This window comes from Tauraco erythrolophus, chromosome 6 (assembly GCF_009769465.1).
Source record: "Tauraco erythrolophus isolate bTauEry1 chromosome 6, bTauEry1.pri, whole genome shotgun sequence".
Taxonomy (NCBI): domain Eukaryota; kingdom Metazoa; phylum Chordata; class Aves; order Musophagiformes; family Musophagidae; genus Tauraco; species Tauraco erythrolophus.
Window position 1 is genome coordinate 69,690,716 of NC_141470.1, and position 22,186 is coordinate 69,712,901.

General features: G+C 45.0%; 1 protein-coding gene across 1 annotated transcript; it reads left to right on the forward strand.

Moving 5' to 3' along the window:
* Positions 1-477: 477 nt before the first annotated feature.
* GMFB (glia maturation factor beta) lies at positions 478-12,322 on the forward strand. The gene is made up of 7 exons (XM_086613699.1): positions 478-510; positions 3,140-3,236; positions 3,921-3,970; positions 4,944-4,993; positions 6,052-6,134; positions 8,342-8,415; positions 10,933-12,322. Exons 1-7 carry the CDS (start codon positions 508-510, stop codon positions 11,002-11,004), a joined length of 429 nt encoding a protein of 142 aa, XP_086469825.1. The 5' UTR covers positions 478-507; the 3' UTR covers positions 11,005-12,322.
* Positions 12,323-22,186: the final 9,864 nt, after the last annotated feature.

Below are 22,186 nucleotides of genomic sequence, written 5' to 3' on the forward strand. Positions count from 1 at the left end.
CTTTAAGGCACATTAACTGCTGCGAAGCAGGATCTCCCGCCCGGAGCCCGTTTCTCCCGCACTACCGGCAGCAGCCCCGCGGCCGCCCCCGCCGACAGCCCGCCCGTGAGGAAACACCGCCCCGCCTGTTGCACACGGCCCCGCCCCGCCTCGTTGCCATGACTCCGCGGGCGGGCGGGACTCTCGGTGCCATGGCAACGGGGCGGGGCACGGCGCAGCGCGAGGCCGGCGAGTCACGTGGCGCGGCGGCACGCGCCCGCGCCCCTTCACCCCCTCCCCTGCGGCGCCGCTCTCCGCAGCCCTTGAACCTTCCCGCTACCCGTAGGCGTGTGACGTTGCCCGCCCAACTGGGGCAGCGGCTCTGATTGGCCAAAGGGGAGGGGGGAGGCGGGGTCTCCGCCGCGCAGGCGCAGTGGGGCGCGCAGCCCAGTCAGAAGGCGGCGGCGGGTGGAGGCTCGTGGTGTTGGCGCGCGAGCGGCGGCGGTTGGGCGGCTGCGCGCGCGCAAGATGGTGAGAGGAACCAGAGGCGCCTGAGGGCAGGGCAGGGCGGGGGGGCCGGGGGGAGCCCGGCCGCCACGGCGGGAGCGGTGGGTTCCCTCCCCGGGGCTGCGTGAGGCCGGTGTCCCCGCGCGGCCCGGCCCGGCTCGGCAGGGTGAGGAGGAGCTGCTGAGGGGCGAGCAGGTGCCTGCGGAGGGGCGGGCGCCGTTCTCCTCAGGGCGTGCCGGTGCGCTGCGGTCCGGGGGTGCGGCCGCGAGAAGCTACGCCGGCCTGGCCCGACCCCCGGGGCCGCGCCGTGCTCACCTGCTGCCCCGCAGGGAAAAGGGCCGCCTCGGTTGTTTTTCTGTCGAGCGCCGGCAGCCGGCGGAGGGAGAGTGAAGAAGCAGCTGTTTAGAAAGGAAGTCGTGACCTGCCCTCTTCGCAGGCGGCTGAATCGGTTTCTGAAAATCTTGGAGTATGACGCTGGTGTGAATGGTGGCTGAGGTTAGCCACCAGCAGCACCCCCCGCTGTGCTTCTTGGCGGGTGTGCCCATTGTCTGGGCAGTCCTCCTGTCTCCTGACTTGACTTTCTTTAGTTTTCACTAACCCGAGTGCTGGCACGCCAGCTTAGCCCTGACGGATGATCTGAGTCTGATGTCAGCGCGTGTTTTGCGGACACAGCCTTCACCTTCTTTTGAGGACTTGTGTTTGTGTGGCTGCACGGATACTAACGCGAACCTGCAGTGTCTGCTGGAAGATGTTATGAAACTGCTGAGCCCAGAGGACTGGGAGAAATGCTTCCTTCCTTACAGGCTGAGAGAGTTGGGGCTGTTCAGCCTGGAGAAGAGAAGGCTCCGGGGTGATCTTATAGCAGCCTTCCAGTACTTAAAGGGGGCCTACAGGAAAGCTGGGGAGGGACTTTTTCCAAGGGCATGTAGTGACAGGACAAGGGGCAATGGCTTTAAACTGAAAGAGAGATTTAGATTGAATATAAGAAAGAAATTCTTCACTCTGAGACTGGTGAGGCAGTGGAACAGGTTGCCCAGAGAAGTTGTGGCTGCCCCATCCCTGGAAGTGTTCAAGGCCAGATTGGATGAGACTTTGGGCAACCTGGCGTAGTGGAAGGTGTCCCTGCCCATGGCAGGGGGGTTGGAACTAGATGATCTTTGAGGTCCCTTCCAACCCAAACCATTCTATGATTCTGAAAAGAGCATTTGACGTAGAATATAACTTTAACTTTAAAAAGTAGCCCTGAATTCTTTTGGTTGGTTGGTTTTTTAAGTAGAGACCTCCTGAAATGGAGAGAGTGGGTATTTATGACATTAGTGGATCCGAGGGAGCCAAGAACAATCTTTTAAAGCTATGGGAAAACAAGCGAAATAGCGAAGGCTGCACACACGGTGCCTGACCTGTCCTGTCCCAGCAGAGCCTGATTTCCTGTGCAGCTGTTAAAAGGAAGCAGAGGCACCAGACTTTGTGCCAGAATTTGGTCAAGGTGGAAGTCTTTTTAGGAGTAATAACAAATAGGATATTTGCAAGGTGATTTTGGAAGCGGGAGAAGGAGAGACGCTGCTCTGCTTTTTGAGGAAAACCTCACGAACAAGCCAGCACTGAACTTGAGAAGGAACTCAGAGTTTAAATTTCTTCTGATTTGTCAGCAGTGCTTTGTCTCTCTGAAATAGCTCTTTTGTAGAGCTTGTAATAGGTGATATTCCAGCTATCTCTTTTGTCTGAATAATTTTTTTAAAGAAGTCTTGAAATACAGTTGTTTTGGCACCAAAGTCTTGATGCCCTGGGAGTTTACAAATGCAATAATATGACTAGAGATGTTAAATAACTTTTCTTCATCTAGCTGCCTTGCATCTCCTGACTGTGGGGATGGAGGTTGGTTGTATAAAATGTTCCTCAGGAAATGGCAGTGGTTGGTTTGGTACAGCTTAAAAATTGCGTGTGTAATGGAAGATAACCTGCATGGCTGCTTGTGAAAGAACCATTTCCTTCCTCATCTTCACTGTGATGACTAATGTGTTATTTGGACGTTTCTTCTGAAGACTTGGAGTCAGTGACATATAAGTGCATAGGAGAAAGCATGCATGCTTTTTGATTAAAATGTCTTAAATGCTTTCTGTGTGTGTAAATCTCAAAAGTTCAGTTAATATTTTAATAAAAATAATAAATTATAATTTTACTTAATAAAGTAAAAATAATAAGTAAATAAAAATAAGCAGTGACCCTTGATTACTGTCTGTGTTCTTCTGAAATACTCATAGCAGCTTCTGTTATTTAAATGCTTAAATTACTCCAGCCAGTTTACTGCCACTCCAAGGGGCTGCCTTGTTTCAGGACTCATCTTGGCAAATGAACTGTCCAATTTTTTTACTTCTAAGAGCTACAAGAATAATCCCACTGCATGAAAATATTTCTAGTTCACTGTGTGACTTTGAGGAGGGATGGTAAAACACATAAGTGTTCTGGTTTTGTGTTTTTAAAAACTGCTTTCATCCATGGTTTTCCTGGTTTATTTCTGTCTTCTGAAACTTTGGATGGGTTGGATGCAGTTCCATTTTAGGGTTTATGCGCAAATAAGCGTGACATGCAGATTTGCTTTTCTACTTTACTAGAAAGATTTCTTTCTCTCTTCTCTGCTCTTTCCCTTTTGTAGAGTGAATCTCTGGTGGTTTGTGATGTTGCCGAAGACCTGGTGGAGAAACTGAGAAAATTCCGGTTTCGTAAAGAAACCAACAATGCTGCCATTATAAGTAAGTTAAAAACATGTCTGACAAAAACTGCAAGATCCTGCAGAAAATCCTGTTTCCTCTTTTGCTTCCCATGTAATGTTGCTGCTGCAACAGGTAAACATGAGCTGAGAGGCTGTTTTATGTGTGAACTTCAGTGGCTGCTCCATCCCTGGAAGTGTTCAAGGCCAGGTTGGATGAGGCTTTGAGCAACCTGGTGTAGTGGAGGGTGTCCCTGCCCATGGCAGGGAGGGTTGGAACTAAATGATCTTTGAGGTCCCTTCCAACCCAAACCATTCTACGATTCCAATTCTGCCTGTAATTTTAATAGCAAAACAACACTGTTCTCACGATGCAAGACTCTCAGTAGAGTATTTATCCCTAATTGTGGCTCAGAGTCTACCACTGGTTGTAAAATGGCAGTAAAAATGTCAGGGTGCAGTGGTTCTGAGTGTGCAAATTTTGTAGCCTTGAAGGAGGGGAGTTTGACATTTCAGTCTTTGAAATTTGAGCAGAGTATTGAAGTGAGCAGCACTTGGACTGTGCACTTCTCTTGACTTCAGTGATTTTGTGAAGTCCTGGGATAAACTGAAGGAGGGGAATGGAAGCACAAGGAACATGCCTGTGGGGGAATGTTAAAAAACTTCATGCACACATAGTGTAAATCATTTGAAAAAACATTGATCTATGTTTTATTTTGATTTATAGTGAAAATCGACAAGGATAAGCAGTTGGTGGTGCTGGATGAGGAGCATGAGGTTTGTTAAATGAATTGTAAATAAGAGTATCTGCAGCCTGCAATGTGTTGTTGTCTCTAAGGTACTGCCTTAGTTTCAAATCATTATCAAACTCTTAACCTAATGTGGGTCACGAGCTCATTTAAATGCTTGGTCACTCTGCATGTAAAGCCCAGCACTATCAGTGCTTGGTCACTCTGCATGTAAAGCCCAGCACTATCAGTGGTGGAACTATGCAAAAGCAATTGGCTTGGCTAATTAATTGCACCAAAAAAAGTTATTTTAAAGCTGTTACGATACAACTGTGTAGAAAGCATCCTTGGCAGCTGCTGGCTTTTCGAAGAGATTTCTGCTGTGTTTCTGCATATCTGCCTCTGAGCTGACCTGCCATCAATTACAAGCTGGGATTGCTAATCCTCTGCAGGCTCTCAATGTGATAGGTGGCATAACAAGGTCAGCCCAGTGTGTGGTGTTTCTTAATGGTACACAGGGCAAAACTAAATCCTTCCCAGGGATTTGAGTGTTAACCATGGCTCTTACTGCCTGGAATGTGGAAGTTAGTGTAACGTTTAAGTAGAATGGGGCCTCTTTTTTGCTTGCTCAAGGAGGAAGGACTGAGTCTTTCAAAAGCAGCATTCATGTAGCTGGTTGCGAGAGATGCTTTTTGGTGTGTTTGCTTCCTTCTATTTGGCACTAGAGTTAGAAAAGCATGGTAGCTGCCAGCACATCCAAACAGAGCCAAAAATGTTGTCTAAACTCATTATGCCTAAAATAGAGATGATTATTCACGCTAACATCCATTCTGTGTTTAGTCATAGGGATCTGTTAGCACACAAGTCTTCCTAAACTGCTCTGGTGGTTTGGGTGAGAAGTTGTTATCAGTTCAACAGTAGATGTGCATCTAACTTACAGCTGTTCTGTTATTTAACCTTCATAGCACACCTTCAAGTGCAAGGTCATTTGTTCAAATGTTGCTTGTGTTTAATGTTACCAGGGCATTTCTCCTGACGAGCTAAAAGACGAGCTGCCTGAGAGACAACCTCGATATCCTTCTTGTGCTGCTGGCATTTGGTCTTACTCCCTCCTGGAAGCTGTTCAAAGTTGGACTTCACCTTTTTAGGCCAATACTTGCTTGTAGTGTGTGACTTTACTGATATTTTATTTGTGAGATGACCTAGGGGTCCGTTCTCATGATGCATTGAACAGCTGTCCCACTTGTTGAAACAACGACTGGTGCATTTAAGCCTTTCCTGAGATTTTATTTCCTTTTAGACTATATGATGTTTGGGGAAGTAAAGTGAAGCCACGCTGCTGTTAGTGTAAAGTAGTGAGTGAAATGTACCAGCTTTGCATGTGGCTACTCCTAAATACAGAAAAGTGCCTGTGTAACTCAGGAGCTGGTTTGGTACTTTCTCAGCATGTGGCCCTTGGTATTTTGCTGCAGTTACTGATTCTGGGAGGCATGTGATCTAGGGAAAAATCCCTGGTGTTTTGTTTTTTTTTAAAAAGGGCAAGTAAATTTTTCCTTAACTAGATGAAATAAGAGGGGTACTTAAGTTATAAGTGACGAAAATATTTGCCTCCCTGATCCTCAAAAGCTGGCTGGCACTTGTCCACATGCCATTCTCAATCTTTCCTTCCATGACCATAGTGCAGCAGGAGGCTATAAAGCAGGACTCCTAGCTAAAGCTTGAGTTCAAACTCAGTGAAACACCTGAAACAATGAAGTGCTTAGTCTGCAAAGAAAGAATTTGTCTTTTAATAAGCCAGAAACACATTGGTGGGTGTGGGAAGTCTTTTTACAAAGCTGGGAGAGGAATGTTTGTGATGAAATGGTGATTTTTTTTTAGCTCTCTGATGTGAAACAGTAATGCAGTGACAGCCCTCACACCCAGCTGTGGTGGATTTTAGTAAAGACAGGCAGGGTCAGTTCTGAAAGTCAAACAGGGAAATGAAGGCAGGAGAGCAGTAAGACCACTTACCAGATTTAAAGCATCTTCTAGAATGCAAGACTTATTTGTGCCTGCATCAAGCTCTGATAACTGAGGATCATCTCCTAAGAAAATTGTGGATTTCTTAGTTTCTTTAACCTCAGAAAAAACATTCATTGTGTATAGTTACAAGTATCAGCATGATGATGGAAGAGTTTCTTATCCATTGTGCTTTATCTTCTCCAGCCCAGTTGGTGAGTGAACACTGTGAACGGCAGCTACTGTATGCTGTAAATGTGGGAGTATTCTTTGCTGTGGAAGATAAAATGAGTGCTTAATGCTCAAATAGTGGTTCAGAAGTTTAAGATTTGCTTGTGCCAGTGCTGGAAGCAAGGCGCTGCCAAGCTATGCCATTATCTGGAGATCTTCTTTGACAGAGAGGAACCTCTTGTGTGTTAGCTCCATCCTCACCGTCGGCTCATGACAGGTGTAAAAGCTTCCATCTGCCCAGCTCTCCCTAGCTGCTGGAGGTTTTCACTGCCTTGGGGTTTACATTTAGGGCACTTAGGAGGTATGCTGGAAGAGATTCTTCTCCACTTCTGAGGGCTGAACAGAAATTTTAATTTCCTGCATAGGTGACCAGAAGGTGTGTCTGTCTAAACATGCCTGCCCACTGTGTTCAGTGGTGCGCATAGCAACACCCTCACGTAAAAGAAAAGGAAACCTGGAGCACTCTGCTTCTAGTCATGTAGGTTTAACCTAATGTGTTTTCTGTCACCCTCTCCCGAAATCCTGGGGAGTCCTCAAAAATATGACCAGACAAGGCTCAGGAAATGAGTGAGAAGAGGGCTGGAAGATACCACCTCTGTTCCTGAGGGTTTCTGTTCACCCATGTTCGTCTCGCTGTTCAGATGTTAGTGACTGGGTGGGAAGAAATTCCTCTCCTTCTGAGAAGGACATGGGAACCCATGTCTACCTGTGAAAGGAACAGGACTCTGTAAAAGGATTAGGGTGAGATCCAAGAGGAGGGTTTTCCAGGGGAGCCTGTATGCAATGGGCAGCAACAGACAATGCCTTCAAACAGTGCTGTGATGTGAAGGTCTAAAGGGCTGTCACAGCTATGGGTGAAAAGGAGGAAAAGAGCACTCCATAACCCCGATCTGGGCAGGTGAAAGTGCTGAGTGAACAGACTATGTTCAAGGAGAAAGTAATCTTGGGTCATCCCAAGTTTATGTAGAGCAGTAGCTTCCTGTGCTTGTGTTGCAGCAACCCTGGACATCAACGTACCTGCCCAGGGAATGGTGTAGTTTTAACAGAAACCAAATAACCTGTGACTTGGTTTAGACTTACAGAGCTGGATTGTTCCTGCAGCTTGCATCTGTGTGCTGGATTGTAACAGAGTAGCTTGCTGGTATTACTGGATTATCCCTATTATCCTCTAGAACATAAACTGATTGCATTGTTTTACCCTCCCTTACTCAGAACTAGAACTACTAAGTAGGTAGAAGTGTTTAGCAGCTAGTGAGCATACTCTTCTGTAGTTACCTGAGAATCTTCGTAAGAGTGTTCTGGGTGTTACTTCTCTTCAGAAGGACAGATATTTTGTGAGTTAGAACAGCATGAAGAAACTTCCTGCGAGACCTTGAAATAGCAAAGCACGCAGACTTGCAGTACTTCATAGGAAAAGAGAGCTTAGACAGCATTCTGTATAGGTGGCAAGATTTAAAAGTACACTCGTATCTGGAAACTTCTAAAGAAAAGCCTTTTTTCTTGAGGTTTTCTGTTTAAAAAAAAAAGCAAAACAACAAAAACCTGTCTGCAAACATAAGGTAGTGGTTAGACTGATACTGGAGTCAGAAACAATGAACCATTAGTTGGGATCTACACAGCAGTTAACTTCAACTGTGACTGAGGTTGCTCTGTGTTCGGGGGTGGGGGTGATCATTTCGAGCTGCCAATTCTATGGGAGGATTTGGGAGAGATTGGGAGAAAGAACACCAAATTCCAACTGACTCGATTTGTTCTCAGTTTGACTCAAGCTTAAAGGCATATGCTTTAAAGATCCATGTAAGTGCAACTAGCAAAGATATGGGAATCTTCCAGAAATAGCAAGAGGGACAAGAATCGAGTGTAGTGCTGCTGTGGTGGTGGGAGGTACTGCGTTGGTGTTTGTTGTGATTCAGGTTTGATTGCTGCAGTATTTGATGTTAGCTTGAAGCAGAAATACCGCTGCATTTTGAGACCCCCAATTCAACCTGCACAACTGTTACTTCTGGAAATGCTTTTCAAGTACCAGATAGGAAAGGAAGAGCAAGGATGATAATGTATATAAAGAAATAGGTCGCTTTTCTGAATGGAGCCTTCAGCTTTCAGTTTGGATTCTTTAAAAAAAATGTATATTTTTGAAGTATTGTGGTCAAAATAACTGAACCAAACCTCTTTTTTTTCCACACAACTACAGGATGTAAACCCGAACAGCAGATGATGTATGCTGGAAGCAAGAATAAGCTTGTCCAGACAGCAGAACTCACTAAGGTATAACTGACTAGTTGAAATAACTGTCTGCCCCTTCAGTGCAAGTTGCAGAAGCTCTTTGTGTCTTGCTGGAATCTATTGCAAGAAGGATGTTACGAGACCTTGTAATGACAGTGAACAGATTCTGATTTAGGAAGACTGGAGAGGAGTATATGTGGGGATTTCTGGAGTTTTAGGGGACAGGAAGAACAGTTTTCTCTAAAGCTAAACCATCCATGAGTAGGGTGGATGTCTTTACTTTGGGGAATGAATTTATTGATAGGAAGAACAGACTTAGTGTTAGTATGGTGTGGTGTGGACTAGTTTTGCTGCCTGGTTTGTGGGGTTGTACGCTTGCTGAACGTAGCCTTCAGATAAGTAATGTATGTGCCAAGTGCTGAACAATTCAAAATCTCCTGTTGGCCTCCTCCAGTAGTGAGACCAGAAGAAATCACTGCATTCACTAGGCCTAGGTGTATGTATATTTAAAAAAAAAATTAAAAATTGCCACCTAATTGTCATTTTGGAGGCTTTTGGAATCTGTTAAATTGGCATCTAGAGTTCTTAAAGTTTCATTTCAACCAGTAAAGCTAAATAGATTTAGTGGTCAGTTCAGGTTTTTCATATAATGTGAAGTGACTTCACCGTTCCCTTTTGGTCTTCCTTATCCTGACAGAGTACTTTAACATCCCAGTAAAAATGTATTTTGGGCCAATAAGAGAACTGTGAACTTCTGCCTCTTCTAGCTGTACTGTGTAAGAAAGGACCTCTCTTTTAAATTAGATGTCAAGTTGACAGGAGTAAATAGGAGGGAAGCAGAAGATAAGATGGTGGAAGCAATCAGTTCAGCCCCAAGAAATCTTTTTTTTAGGTCTGTTGAAACTGCATCTTAGAGGCCTGAGAACTTCCTTCCTATCAAAGATGGTAGAGAATTCCTTGAGGAGGAGGGCAGTTTTCAGTAAGGGAGAAGGAAGAGTTGATGAGAAGGAGGTGAAAGCCTGGAGACTAACTCTATTGGAGTGACCATCACCTGTCAAGTGGAGAAATTCAGTCTGAAAGGCTTTTGAATGAAAGCCTAGAGTGGACATAGAGGTCCATGAGCATCTTCCTTCTGAAGCTGGAGAAGATAGCCTGTCTCCAGTTCAGGTTGCTTACTTGCTCTTCAAATGTGCTTTATTCTTGCCACTCACTGAGCCACGTTTCATTTTAGCTCATGCTGTCACTTCTTCCTCGTGCCATTTCTGCATGTGACTCAACCAAGTGCTCTTATTTTTTCAGTGGCTTGCATATTAGCTTGGCTTCTGTTAAGCTGTTCTGTTCTTGTAACACCGAATTTTGGGGTTTTCCCTCATCTTTTACTTAAAAAAAAAAATAAAAAGTCAATATTAGTTGATAGTAGTGGATCACTGTCTGAATACAAGAAGCCGTGTCCAGAGTGCAGTCAGCAGAGATGGGAAATGAGGAAGAAAAGAGAACAAAAGTTAAATCACTTCCTGAAAAAGATGAAAATGGTAAAATGGCTGAGGATAGGACTAAATAGGAAGTTGGTTTCAAACAGCAGGTTCATGAAGGAGATTGTTTTGTGAGTCTTATGAAATCCCATCTACTCTGCTGGCCCGAGCATGCTTTTTGCAGCTAGGTACCCCACACCGCTCGAAGGGCCGATGACTGATTTAGTGCTGACATAGCTTTAGTTTCAGTGTTGTCAGAATAGTTTTCATTGCCCAGAAGAACACTTTTGAAAGCCTGTGGCTTTGTAAAATGTACTTACCTGACTCTGAAAAGATGATCCATTTGTGGGCATCTCAAAGACTCCAGTGAGCAGCACAGAATTAACCTGGCCTCTTTTCAAGGGTATTAAAACAGAGTTACTTGCCCCTATGGAATGTAAAGAATATACTGGTGTCTTTGGTCTTGTTTTCTGCCCCAAGGCTATGTGAAAGGTTTGTTTAAGACTTCTACAAAGCTTGGGATTGGTGGGGTTTGGGTTGGTTTTTTGGGGTTTTTTTTTGCACGTTTTCTATGCTGAGATATCCCAGACTTGTTTCTTACAGGGAGCACAATATGCTACTGGGAACTATGGGTTTATTTCAGTTCAAAGAAGGAATAACTGTGCCTTGGGCTGAGCAAATTTCCTAAACTTTGGGCTTCATTCAGCCCAGAGGTTAAATTCATTTGTATTCTTCAAACAGCCAGCCTTCTTGCTGAGATGATGCATCCAAGATGGTACCATTTCAGAATAACTTTAAAAATATACTTAAAAATGTACCACGTGTGCTGTTCTCCCATTTTCTTCAAGAAGAATGAACTCTAGAAATAGGAATTACGGAATTCTTGTTCAAGTTAGGCTTTTTGTATTTTCCACTGATGTGACTTGAGAGTATTAAATGACCCTTTCAAGAAAGCCCATGAAAGCTCTGGGTTGGTTACTGATTTATTCTGGCTCAGACAATTTGTGTGGAAAGGTGTTGACTGCACTGTGTGCTTAACCCTTTTGAGTACCGTCACCTCGAATTTACACGATGCAATTTTGTTTAGGTATTTGAAATAAGAAATACGGAAGACCTAACTGAAGAATGGCTGCGTGAGAAACTGGGCTTCTTCCACTAAGAAAACCTCTGCAATAAGTATTTATGTACCATCCTGGTAATACTGGAAGCAGACATGAATACTTACATCTGAAAAAATGCACTGTATTTCCATCTGTCTCCTGCCGTATCTCTCTTGTGCAACGTTTGTGCAAAGAATAGCAGGCCTGTCTCCTGGAAGTAGCAAATCTTTGCAGGTGTTTCCTTATTTGTACCTGTTAAAAGGGAATACTCCTCTGCAGGGACTCCTTTTGCACTCTTGTGACTAATATTTCTATGACTAAAGTAGTTCACTTCTGGATTTATAACTGTGTACGAACATAGTTTGGAAGCTGACGCTGACTTTTTCTGAGCTACAAGAGCATCCTTACGACACATCCTAGCCGTTTATATGCAGAAATCGTGTACTGTCACTCACTTCTCAGACTTTCTGACTTAATGTCTTCTCAGTTTTGAAAACTACTCCCTGGAAGCGTTTAGTATTAAAAAGACAAAAATCCTTGCACAGCAAATCATCCATTTATCTTTCCATTGAGTCCATGTGAACTTTCTCACTTTTTTTTGTAAATTCTTGGGACTAATTTTTGTCACTCCAGTAATTCCTCAGCTGACTGAGTCAGTCTTACTAAATTTCAGGGCAAAGCTTTGGCTGTCCAGTTCTCATGCTAATACAGTCTTACAGGAACTAAAAGATAACTAAGGGCTGAATTACAACTCTGGTTACTCCTGTACCAGATGTCTTGCATATATAACTTATTACACTGTTAAGAAGTTTACCTCTGCTCATTTCCTGTTATATGAACACCTGTTAATACTGTGTGCCTTTAATTTGTTAGCTTTAAAATGACTTGAGAATTTTACACTGCCACTTATTGCAAATTTGGTAAAAAACTTTGTTAAAGAATCTAAGTACCATTTTTTCCTAGTGCCTAGTGTTGCAGTTGACATCTGTAAAAAAAAAAGCGAACCTCACTTTTGAAATTCCAGTCATCTGCTCCATTTGTAGGAGTCAGGAGGTTAAAGCTTTTCGTGATAACGAATGATTTGTATCTCTTTTGTTACAAAAGTTGGCCACACATAGCTTTTGAGTACTTTAGTTACAGTCTCTAACTTTCTTAAGTGCTTATTGGTCAAAATTACATTCCAGATGAAGCTTTTGCATAAGTGATAACCTGATTTTCATGTACTTACAGTTCATCTCTTTGAAACAGCAGATATTCTAATGTGAAAATAGTATTTAACTTTTATAGGTGACCAGTCTTTTTACAGGTCTGTTTTATATGCAATAGAGTAGTTGTGTGATACGGGACACGCTCAGCCCATGCAGTGGCAAAAGGAGCCCTCACCGTCTTGCTCCTGAGTGTTTGTTGTGCTGCTGAATCAGTGTCTGCGTAAGAGCAGCTTCCTGGCGATACCGTACCGTAAAATCCAGCTGCCCTAACAAATCCGTCTGTGAGAAGGAATGCAGTGTTAAATTTGGAGGCCAGTATTTCATGCTGTGAAACCTTTGCTGAAAGAAGGTTTGTTTTTCCTTTGTAAACATGTTGTGTTAGTGTTAAAACACTAATTCCTCTAAGATCACAAGGAATTCATTTGCAAAGGTCCTCAGTGTTGGTAAATCTCTTCTTAGTTTGATGTTACCGCTCATTTATTTGTATACAAATCTGACTCCAGAGGAGCTTTTCAAAACATGTTAGAGTGATCCAATTAAATTGATCTTTCAGTGCAGGAAAGAAATGCTTGTAATTAAAATTAAAATTTCTGTGTTAATGTAGTGAACTGGAAAAACAATTTCCTTTCCCTGGAAAAAAGATGTTGATTATGAAACCATTGCTTGGTCTTTCTGTACTAGATCAATAAAAACGATGTCTCTTGTGACAAACATTGTATAAATAAGACTTTGGCTTAAAGAATAATGTCATTCTAAGCATCAGTCTTTGAAACAGCAAGAATCTTGTTTTGTTGGCGTTGTGCTAAAGGTAAGGCACGTCAGGGAACAGCATGGGGGAGAGGGAAGCCGCCCCTTGCAACGTTCAGCTTGATTTGCAGTGGGGAGAACTGGATTAATGATTTTTTTATTGTACTTTGTACACTGGTGGGCTGCCAGCATCCAACTGCTGCTTGCACAGGTCTTGACAAAAATAACTGTAAGAGGGACCTGTCTGTCTCGGGAGGAGAAGGGAGGAGCTGCTGCAGTCAAATAATTGAGTTTGATTCTTCATCTCTGGATCACTCCACCTTCTGCCAAGAAAAAATATTGCTACTTATGGCTATATCTCCAGTTGGAGTTCTCTTCTTTTCACTTTGGATGTTCTCGTTGCCTCCTCTTAAGGGCTTTCTGCCTTGGGTGCTGCCCCTCAAGTCTTGTAAAAAGCCAGCAAATCCTGACGAGAGTGTTAAAGCCCACTTTCTTGTGAAAGAGGATGTTGATGCTGCTCAGCCCATCAGTATTGTTCTTCAAACAGCCTTGCTTGGTAGCTGCACCTCCTTCCCCTCTCTGAGCCGTGGAAGCGAGGAAGCAGCTGCAGGGACTGGGAGAAGGAGTGTGCAGAGGATGTTTGCTGTTCAAGGCTCGTTTGTGGTTTCCTTGGTTTTGGTGCAGCGTTTTGACACAACTGTCTGCTGCTCACTGTCCTCGGCTCTTGAGATACAGGTCGTGCTAATCGTTGATTAAAGAAAGATCTTAATTATGTCAAAATCTTTCCTGCAGAAGTAATACTAGTTTTCATGACATACTTGTCCCACCTTACTTTTAGAACTGTATTTTCCATACTGCTTCCCCCTTGAGATCACTGGGAGGCGGATGTGTCCATGTCCGGAAGGCCAGTGTATTCTGACTGTGCTTCCCTAGTGAGTTGCCCATCTGTGACCATACGTTTGTCTTGGATTTTCAGATCTCTAAAGAGGGTTCAGGATCAAGGACAACATAAATTAACTGATGCCACCTATGGGAGCCTTTGTAGCTAAAGGTCTGAGAGTCAGCATTTTCTACTGTGAGCTCCTATTTTTCAGGAGTTAGTTAAGTTGGCCATGGAATCCGTGGCCTGAAGTTAAAGGTCTCTCGAAGGGAGACTTCTGCCACAATTAATTTGGTTTGCTTTAAATATTGAATAGATAGCTAGGATACAGCTCTTGTAATCCTGTTAAATAATGGTAAGCTGAATTAAAGCATGAATTTGCATGTCAGCCCATAAAATGGACTTGTACTGTTGGAATACTTAAAAAACCAATTAAATGCTGATCTTTGATGGTTTAAGTGTTTCTAGTATCATGGATTCTGTATCGATCTGTCAAAGGAGGCAATAATGCGGGTGTTGACACCTTTTCACTTCTCCAAAGGAGCACAGTATGCATTTGTAGCAGGATTTCATTTTTGTATCTTTAGCTGTAAAATAGCTGGTCTGGAAACAATGTTCGACTGGTAACGGGTCGGAATCAAACATGCCAAAGCAAGGGAGCTCAGTTCCTCGCTTCGGTGCACTCAAATGTCATTTTTGATAACACCCATCTAGTAATGGTGAAATGGAGGTGTGATGGGACCCGAGAAGGAACTCCTGCTTTTGTGATGTGATCCAGGCTCCGTGTGACCTGTGCACTGTGACATGTCGGGGTTGGCACCGGTGCTGCAGGTGGCAAAAGGTGTGAGAGGTTCATAGCCAGCTTTGAGAATTGGGCGATGCCGTGAAAAGATCAGTAACCAGAACAACTTCCATACGCTGTTTAGTCTCTGCTAGTTCATGTTGCATGTTTGTTTTAAACCAAATCTTTTTTGCTAAGCACGGTGCTTGTGTTGGTTTAAATAAAATGTTTCATTAAGAGGTTCTGTTGCCCTGTTTTAATTGCAAAGTAGCACATCTGGCATGGGTGTCTGATGGGAAAAAGCTATTAATACTAGGTGTGACCTTCCTCCTTTTCTCAGCTTCTTGAAGTTTGCTTTGGACTTGTAGTGTGGTCTTCAGTCTTGAATGTGCCCCCTTGCTTGCTCTTCTTCCTTCTTCCATCTGTTGTGAAGGGTCACAGCAAGGGAGAGGACAGCAGCTGATGGTGTACTGTGGGATAACTGCTGTCCTCTGCTGCTGCTTTCCACTTTTGTGTCACAAAACTCAATGTGTGTGTACTTGTGGGGGCTTATGTCATTCTGAAATGCCACGTAGACTTCCATGTTTCTCTTCTCCCGTAAAGTCAAGGCTCCTGGCATAACCTGGAGCTGTGAAATACAACATAGAGTGCAGGTGCCAACAGAACAATGCTAGAGCAGTTGTCAAGGAGACCCCAGAGCCTGAAGGAGTCAAAGGAACTTAGTTCAACCTTTTCTTTCTCACAGTTGTTGGCTCATCTCTTTCCTGTCCAAGAGACCACCAAATTCTGTTGATCGAAGCACTCCCTTTTCTCATTCTTGATGTATGTTTCTTCCTTTCCTGACCTTGGAGATGGATTATGTTTTTTTAACAATATAGAAAAAAAATGATACAAGGAATCTAGCTTTGGTAGCCAGCGTACGTTGTTTCTGCCAATGCTGAAGAATAGCATTAGTGGGCTGGAGATTAGATATGATAGAAGTAAACCCCTTCTCTCTCAGGTGAGGGAGAAAACGCACAGCTGCTTCAGCACATCTGGCTCCTGAATGGCATCTTGGTCACTGAACGATGTTGCAACAAAGTCTGTTGCCAGAAGCTCTGCAAAAAACAGCTGAGTTGCTGCGGGAGAAGAATGGTTCTCAGGAGCAGCTGATTAAAGGGAAGGAGGAGGAAGAAAAAGGAATAAATAGCTCTCACATCAGAGGAGGAGGAGGTCACCTCTGGAGTCCTGTAACGTTCAGTAAGTTTGCTTAACCAGAAAACAAGGTCGTAGTTTACTGGTGCTGCTGGATCATGGAGACAGTAAAACCAAAAGCTGACTGAAGAGAATTGCAAAGAGATTTAGGTGTGTGGAATGAAGGGCAGCTGCTTTTAGAAAAGGTCATTGACTTGTAATAGTTAGATGGAAAGGGCAGTTGAATGGTCGTTGAGGTCAAAGCTAGAGAAGGGAACTGGAAACGAAACGGAAAAGCTCTTGTGCAGCAGTACAGATCCGCAACGTACGTGTAGCCTGTGTCACACGCAGCTGGGGCTGTTTCTTCCAGATGCATGAACAGGTGGCTCAGCCAGGGCTAAGAGGTTGCTAAGGAGATCCCATGACTTTGCAGGGTCTTTGGGGATGATGCAGCGAAGAGGAGAAATGTAGTTGGTTCTGGAGGAGCTGAGGCAATCGCTGCCTATATGTGCCAGTCTCCTGGCAGTGAATGGGACACCAAAGCGTCTTCTGCGTGTGCCTGTGCCTACTGCTCCATGCCTCCTGTGGGTCATGGAATTGATTGGAGTACAAGGTGGCTCCCCCAGGCTCCTTACCTGTTCCTCACAGGCGAAGATGCTGCCATGTTGCGTTTGGTGCATATGTGACAGTGGGGAAGTCAAGCACAAGCAGGTTAGATATTGACATGGTGCCATCGAGAGGCAGAATGCTTGGATGCTGAGCAGCCTTCAGCAGGAGTGCTGGTGGGGCTGGCAGGGAGGCTGTGTGACCTGAGGCACCCTGTGGGTGTAAGAGTGGTTGGGCTTTTGGGGTTTGTTCTGCTAGGCTCCTCCATGGCAGCACTGATGGCTTAAAGTGGGCCTCATCTCTTGGAACACAAGCTGGGATGTGTCATAGGTGGGCCACCCCCTGCACTGAAGTGTTTGCACAGTCGTGTCAGCGGCAGTTTTGGTGGTGCCCCCCAGGGCCTTCTGCAGTAATAAGGGAGACCACATCACCTGTGTGGGGACACTGAGAGGGTTGGCTGGGGCACCTCTCTTGGTAGGTACAGGTACCCTAGCTGCTGTGGAGACCCAACAGTAAGCTCAACAAACCTTTGGCCTGGTCTAGATGGATTGTTCCTACATGTATGACTTAGTTTGGTAACAGTCATTCTCTGCAGGGTCTTCCCTTGGGGCAGGCAACTGCCTCTAACAGTGAAGGAAGAGATGTAGAGATGGCACCAAGTTTGAGAAGGAGCTTCTGCTTCTTCCCTAGCTCTTCCAGAAGGGTATTAAACCCAGGGAACCGGTCCTGTGTGCCAAGCTGACCTCCAGGCTGGTCTGGGCACACAGCTTAAATTATAACTGCTAGGGAAAAGAGGATTTTTCTGGGATCTGCAAGGAAGCTCTGGTGTTCTTAAAGAGCAGTCTTGAACTGCCAGATATGCAGGCATGTAAGTTCCTGCAGCTTAGTAAGGAAAAGGAGTTGTAGTTCTCAAAATACATCTTTGGGGGTCAACAGTCAATCTTGGGGAACTGGCAACCTCTCTCTGGGCTGCTGTTACAGTAGTGGCCTGCCTTGATTTCTGCTGTATCCAAGGCATCGGGAGCTTCATGTCCAGCCATGTTTCCATGAACACAACAGTTCTGAAGCACAAGGAGCTCTGGCATTAGCTTTTAATTTCTCCATTTGTACCTGCCAGGACTCTGTATTGAAAAGTTGAGTGTAAGACTGAGCAAATACATACCTCAATTTTTCTATTAACACTCAATTTTCATAGAATCATAGAATCACAGAATGGTTTGGGTTGGAAGGGACCTCAAAGATCATCTAGTTCCAACCCGCCTGCCATGGGCAGGGACACCTTCCACTACACCAGGTTGCCCAAAGCCTCATCCAGCCTGGCCTTCAACACTTCCAGGGATGGGGCAGCCACAACTTCTCCGGGCAACCTGTTCCAGTGCCTCACCACCCTCAGAGTGAAAAACTTCTTCCTTAGATCTAATAGAAATCTCTCCTCTTTCAGTTTAAATCCATTGCCCCTTGTCCTATCACTACATGCCCTTGTAAAAACTCCCTCTCCAGTGGGAGAGGAAAATTCATTTTGTGGAAAACGGTGACGGAAAACGGTGAAATACTAAACGGTGAATATTCTCTGGTAGTGGTTAAGACACTACGGGCGTGTAAAATCAGATTCACACCTGTGTGAGTTTGGCCACCATTCCCCTCCCAGTTCTTGTAGGCTTTCTCCCATATCTGCGGTTCCTTTGGTGATGCCGAGGCGATGTGTGCTGGTGGCGATAACCGGCTGCCTGCTGCAGTGTGTACATGCAGCGTTATCTTGTACGGCCTGGCCTGGCTCTGCCTGGGCTCTGTGTCTTCTCTCTAACGTGCCTGTAAAGTGAAGGAGAGAATTTTAATACATTTGCATAGATGTAGTTAATCAACGTGGTCCGTGTTGTCGCACCGCAGGGGGATTCTCTCCTCTGGACTGGCTTGTCATGTTTCATTCTTTCAGGGACTGCAAACATGTTCTCAGTTAACCTTGTTCACCCTTGGTGGGAAGTGAGACATCTCGGATGGAACGTGATTGAGCTCAGCTGAAGCTCCCCTGACAGCTCTAGCAGTTCCTCAGCAGGAGACGGAGGGGAGAAGAGAGCAATTATCAGCCAGAAAGACTCTGAATGCAGAGCAGATGTGAACACTGGGAAAACAGCACGACTGTCTTTCATGGCAGATTTACTACTGCGATGGGGAAGCCCCATCAAGACTTTTTGAAAGGCGCACTGTTAACTGCTCCTGCTGTTACGTGCCATGGTGGAGTAGCGTGAATGCAGCTTCTCTTCCCTTTTCTGCAGTACTGAGCTCAGCAATTAATACAATGCACCCTTGAAATCCCCACGCCAAACAGCAGCTGTTGTTGTCACCTCTTTTCTGCAGAAAATGGGAAGACAGCAGAAGAAAATGGGGCAGAAAACGTTCAGCTGAAAGGCAAAGGGGCACCAGCCATCCTGCACTTTCACTAAAGCCTTGGAGGGCAGAAGCAGGGCAGAAAGTCAGGGGTCAGTGCCCTTAATGAGCTGAATAAAGAGCAAGAGCAATTTAGCATTTCTTCAAAATCATGTCTAGTTTGAAATATGTGCTGTTGGAAAAATAAAATGCTGCTGGATAATTGGAAGGAGAACGCACCCGTCTAACTCACCAGTGCAGTCTGCCTGGCCATCTGCTCGGACAGCAACAAATCCTGGATTGATTTGCGAATGTGATTAATTCAGCTAGGACGGCGGGATCAAGGGATCAGCGAGAGACAATATTTATACCCTACCTCCAACTGTGAATGTGCAATTGGTTGGTTCAGAAGTACAAAACGAATTGTAGAGCTGTATTACTGGCAGAATGGAAAAATGGATGCATCCACTCAACAGCCCTTTTTTCCTTAGATGGCCCCATTCCAAGGTCTGTAAGTACAGTCTAACATAAGCCCGCTTTCCCTGTCTGTGAGGTGAAGCAGAGCTGTTCTCATTTTAGAGAGCTGCTGCATCTGGGCTGGAGCACCTCTCCTGTGAAGACAGGCTGGGAGAGTTGGGGTTGTTCAGCCTGGAAATGAGAAGGCTCCAGGGAGACCTTCCAGCACCTAAAGGGGTTACAAGAAAGCTGGAGAGGGACTTTGGACAAGGGCATGTAGTGACAGGACAAGGGGCAATGGCTTTAAACTGAAAGAGGGGAAATTTCCATTAGATCTAAGGAAGAAATTTTTCACTCTGAGGGTGGTGAGGCACTGGCACAGGTTGCCCAGAGAAGTTGTGTCTGCCCCATCCCTGGAAGTGTTCAAGGCCAGGTTGGATGGGGCTTTGAGCAACCTGGTCTAGTGGAAGATGTCCCTGACCATGGCAGGGGGGTTGGAACTAGATGATCTTTGAGGTCCCTTCCAACCCAAACCATTCTGTGATTCTATGATTCTACGATCTTTATTCCCTATGCCAATGCTGCTGTTTCTCTCCTTGCTGCAGGTTAGTCCTAAGATCTTGGAGCTACTGGCTCTGTGACCTCGTCTACATGGCCGGGAGAGGCAGATGTGGACAGTGAGGCAGCCACCCCACCCTGCTCCTTGTGCCTGAGGTTACTGATGGGGGTACTGATCTAGAGGCAGTGTGGGACAGGACTCAAATCTTCAGAACAACCAGGGAGGTGGATTTCTAGCACTGGAAGAGCCTTGAGCAGATTTGATAATATGGATACAGCTGGAAAGATCAAAAGGAAGATTTGGAAGCGTGTAAATACACATTGGGCCTGAAGGTGCTGTACTCAAAAGCACATAGGATATCTGTGGGACAACAGGGACACCAAAGTCTCCTGCGTCCCCTGCCAACTCTTTATTCTCCCTTGCAAATTTTCAAGCGTGCTGTGGACCTTCTGCTGGGACTGAAAGAGCTGCTCGGGAAAGCAGGAGGTTCTGGTAAGTAACTGGGCTGTGTCTTCTGGCTGTTGACAAGACACCGAGCCCTAAACAGCTTATTTTTTCTGATACCAAACAGAAGTTGCATGGATCTTCCCTCCTTTTGTGCAGAAACAATAATGATGTTTCATCTGGCAGAGGACTGAATGCCTCAGTTGTCCCAGTGAGCAGCTGCCCTGACTCCACCTTGATGCAATCTTCCCACCGTACCCAGCAGCGATGGGGTTTCTGCGAAAACCCATTTTATTTATCAATTTATAAATTATAGGAAAATTATTAATAAAATTTTATATTAATTAAGAAATTTTAATTAACAAATTCTATATTAATAAAATATACAGTATTTATTAATTTATAAATTATGAAGCCCATTGTATTTATTTATTTATTTTTCTTAAAACGCTACCACTGGGGTTCCAGCTTCTGTTTACTCAGGCTGATATTGCTGCACTGGTTTATATTTAGATCAGAATTTCAAGTTATTCTGTGAAGAGCTAAGGACTAAGTGTGACATTTTCATAGTCATCAGTGCTATACAGTTGGGCTAACACAGAATGTTTTGGAAAATCCCCCTCTTTCTTTGTTAATGGGTGGCTGAATCCCAAAACGCATTATAAAATAGTGCTTGGAAAAACACTGGTCCCTGTCATAGATTTCATAGATTTCATAGATTTCTAGGTTGGAAAAGACCTTAGAGATCATCGAGTCCAACCGTCCCTAATCCTCATTAAACCATATCCCTAAGTAGATCATCCACCCTATTCTTAAACACATCCAGGGATGGGGACTCAACCACCTCCCTGGGCAGCCTATTCCAGTGGCTGACAACCCTTTCAGAGAAGAAATACTTCCTAACATCCAACCTGAATCTCCCCTGACTAAGCTTATACCCATTTCCTCTTGTTCTATCGCCCATCACTAATGTAAAGAGCCCTTCCCCCACCTCCCCACCATCTTTTCTCAAGTATTTATAGGCCGTAATCAGGTCTCCCCTCAGCCTCCTCTTCTCCAGGCTAAACAGCCCCAACTCCCTCAGCCGCTCCTCATAAGTTTTATTTTCCAGCCCCTTGACCAGTTTAGTCGCCCTTCTTTGGACTCGCTCCAGGAGCTCAATATCTCTCTTAAAGCGAGGGGCCCAAAACTGGACACAATATTCCAGGTGCGGCCTCACCAGTGCCGAGTACAGGGGCAGGATCACTTCCCTGCTCCTGCTGGTCACACTATTCTTGATACACGCCAGTATCCCATTGGCCTTTTTGGCCACCTGGGCACACTGCTGGCTCATATCAAGCCGGTAGTCAACCAACACCCCCAGGTCCTTCTCCGCCAGGCAGCTCTCCAGCCACTCTTCCCCGAGCCTATAGCGATGCTTGGGGTTTTTATACCCCAAGTGAAGGACTCTGCACTTGGCCTTATTAAAGCTCATGCCATTGGCCTCAGCCCAACGATCAGTTTGCCTGATGGCACACTGGTGCTATGCCTTGGGCTCAGAATTGTATGGAGAGACATTAACGGGAGCTCCACACAGCAAGAGAAAAACAAACCCCGTTATTAAAAGGACAGGTTGAGCAGTCGGTATTTAGCCTATGGAAAGAGAACTGTTGCCATCTGACAGTAGATGTCGGAGGGACTGAGGCCACGAGTGGATTCCATAACGAGATGTGGTGCCATGCCCCGCGGCGTCTGTCGTTTGAGCTTCACTTTTAAACACAATTCTTGTTTCTCTTGAGACTTTCACGCGCAAAGGAATTTATAGCATTGATTTGTTTATGTGGTCACATCCATAGTGGTAGAGTCTAAACACGGATTCTAAAGACGAGCTAATTAGCGCAACGGGAAAGGATATTTGCCAGTTTGGAAAGGAAGTTGATGCACTCGCAAGTCCAGGGATCTTTTCATCCTGCTGATCAAAGACTGAGCAGGGAACCAACATCCTCCATCCTGACGTCTGTTAGTGCATAAAGGAGGTGAGCGG